This window comes from Fusarium oxysporum, chromosome 15, assembly GCF_000149955.1.
Source record: "Fusarium oxysporum f. sp. lycopersici 4287 chromosome 15, whole genome shotgun sequence".
Classification (NCBI taxonomy): Eukaryota; Fungi; Ascomycota; class Sordariomycetes; order Hypocreales; family Nectriaceae; genus Fusarium; species Fusarium oxysporum.
In genome coordinates this window covers 11,084-13,619 of record NC_031000.1, presented here as the reverse complement: position 1 = coordinate 13,619, position 2,536 = coordinate 11,084, and the positions used below count along the sequence as shown (strand labels likewise).

At 47.2% G+C, this 2,536-nt stretch overlaps 1 protein-coding gene across 1 annotated transcript; it reads left to right on the top strand.

The window, feature by feature from the left end:
- Positions 1–348: 348 nt before the first annotated feature.
- On the top strand, positions 349–459 carry FOXG_22535 (uncharacterized protein; the record flags this gene model as incomplete). Its single annotated transcript, XM_018402950.1, has 1 exon — positions 349–459. One exon carries the CDS (start codon positions 349–351, stop codon positions 457–459), a length of 111 nt encoding a protein of 36 aa, XP_018257399.1.
- Positions 460–2,536: the final 2,077 nt, after the last annotated feature.

The window sequence follows — 2,536 nt, the reverse complement described above, 5'->3', positions numbered from 1 at the left end:
CCAGTGACCGTGCCTTAAGCACGGGAGGTAGAGTGACTAGGCAAAGGGTCGGTTGATACGGAAAATTAAAGATGCCTCTTTTTCTTAGGCCTAATCTTACTATTAAAGGTATCTTTAATTGCAAAAGTCATGTGACTTTTATCTAAATTTCTCTGAAATTGGAGAAATAATATACTTCTAATTCCATACCATAACCTATAGAAATATAGGTACCTTTATTTCCCTTGTCAACCGACCCTTTGCCTGGTCACCGTACCCCCCGTGCTTAAGGCACGGTCACTGGTGACTGACGGAAAGCAAGGGAGGTCGGTCTCTAGGCCCTACCCGAGTAGGGGCACGCTTAATGTCATGGGCGACAATAAGCTTATCATGATTAACTCTTTGATCCAAGGTGGCGGCCACACTGATTTCCAGAGAACAGTTTTGTATACGTCATACCCCAAGCTATACGCATCATAACAGGAGAATTATCTCCGGGACGCTTTATACATATAAAGACTTAGTTGACAGTACTACGTATCTAACTCGATAGATATAAACCCATCTTAACCCTTACCTCTTTGTTGTCGCTAGAAACTAATTCCTGCCCCGGCATCAAACACTAAAAAACCTTTTTAACCAAGGAGCATCGATTATAGAGACAAATGGGGCCTACCGCTGAGAAAAATGGGCATGATGATCCAGGCCATCCACGACGTCATCTAAGCACATTCAACGCTCACTTGGTCGCCGCATCAGGAGAGTTCGTTGGGACATTCTTTTTCCTCTACTTTGGCTATGCTGGAAACATGATGGCTGTTCTCCAATCACCATATCCTGCTGTCAATGGTGGGTTGGCAAGTACTACGGACATTTGGATCGCAATATCGTACGGATTTTCTTTACTGGTCAACGTCTGGGCTTTCTACCGGATCAGCGGAGGATTATTCAACCCAGCAGTAAACAACACTTCTTCCTTGTTATAACGAAGACTCAAGTCTGACTATAGTACCATAGGTCACGCTCGGCTTATGCATCGCAGGACAGCTCCCTTGGCTGCGCGCGGCGTTCCTAGCCGCTATGGCTCGGGACTCTTTCAGTGAAAGAGGAGACCCCTGCCAGGTTGGGGAGGTAACCGGCACGGCGAAATGTGCGGGGGAAGTGACATGGCGTCGGCAGGGGTCAGAGCAAAGTGAAGTGAAAGAGGATTTCAGTGAAAGAGTGGACGGTGATTGGTCCAAAAAGAAAATAATTTCCCAGCATAACCAGAAAGAAAAAGAAAAACCAAATGAACCGCCAGCCAGCCGGCCAGCCAGCCCTCTATCGATAAGGCCTATCACATATTATCCAGGGAAAACGAGAGAGGGAAAAAGAAAAGAAAGTTTGGTCACTTCACTAAGAAGCAAAAGCTAAGCAGGGGAAGCAGAACCTAGAGGCAAGGTAAACAAGCAAACAAACAAATAAACAAGCCTAATGGTCAGAAGAATATATTGTAGTCAAAAAACACGCCGAAGGGGTCCTGGTTAGGGTTACAAGTCATAAATATTTAGACCTTTTTACTTATAGGTCTCTACATTTTTATAACCTTGCTAGTAAACTTGCCATTTTTTCTACACCAGACCCGCCTAAACCTAGGTTTAGGTGTCCGTGCACCATACCTTTCCCAAAACTTTTGCCAATTCATTCTTTGAACCTGGGTTCAGGTGTCCGTGCACCCTCAATCCTCCAAAACTTTTGCCAATTCATATCTCAATCCCAGGTTTAAGTGTCCGTGCGCCCCATCCTCCCTCTAAACTTTTAACCTTCTATTTCCCTCTCCGCACTTTTCATTCGCCCTCCCTTCTTTGTCTCCTACCTTTCTTTGATTGGTCGCCTTTCTGATCCCTGTATCCTCTCCCGTCTCCCATTCGATATAATAATACTCCTCATACTTTCATCCATATCCTCTTTCTCTCCCCTCAACTATTCCTTCCCACATCTCACCTAACTTGGGAACAAAGTAACGATAAAATATACATCATACATAATATATACCAATCCACTGCCCTCATCATCCTCACCACCACCATGATCAAAATTGGTCGCCCTCTGCCTCCCAAATCTAACACGAATCCCCGGCCCTCCAAGCGCCGGAAAACTACACCTATCCACCCTTCTCATGAACCCCATCATCCATCCACTTCTCCCTCCCTTACCCCCGTCGTCAACGACATCCCATCATCATCATCACCACCACCGTCACCATCCAAGCCCGCCAAATCCCCAAAGCCTGCTCCACAAACCTTCACCGAGGTCGATTCCCTGAGGAAACAGGCGGAGCCCTACCGCCTTGCCGTCGCTGAGCTACCCATCCATCTCCTCGACTTCTCCTGGTCTCGCGGCAGTAACAGGCCCCTCGACCGCAACCATGTCGCCCATCTTTGTCGCTCTTTCCAGAATGGTGGCCTCGCACGTCGAGCTGAGCAGCACTACATCCAGGTCTCCTGCAGTGCCGCCGCCGTTCAAAAGATGATCATCAACGCCCTCCCAGATACCAATCAGAGCCATATCCAGGACC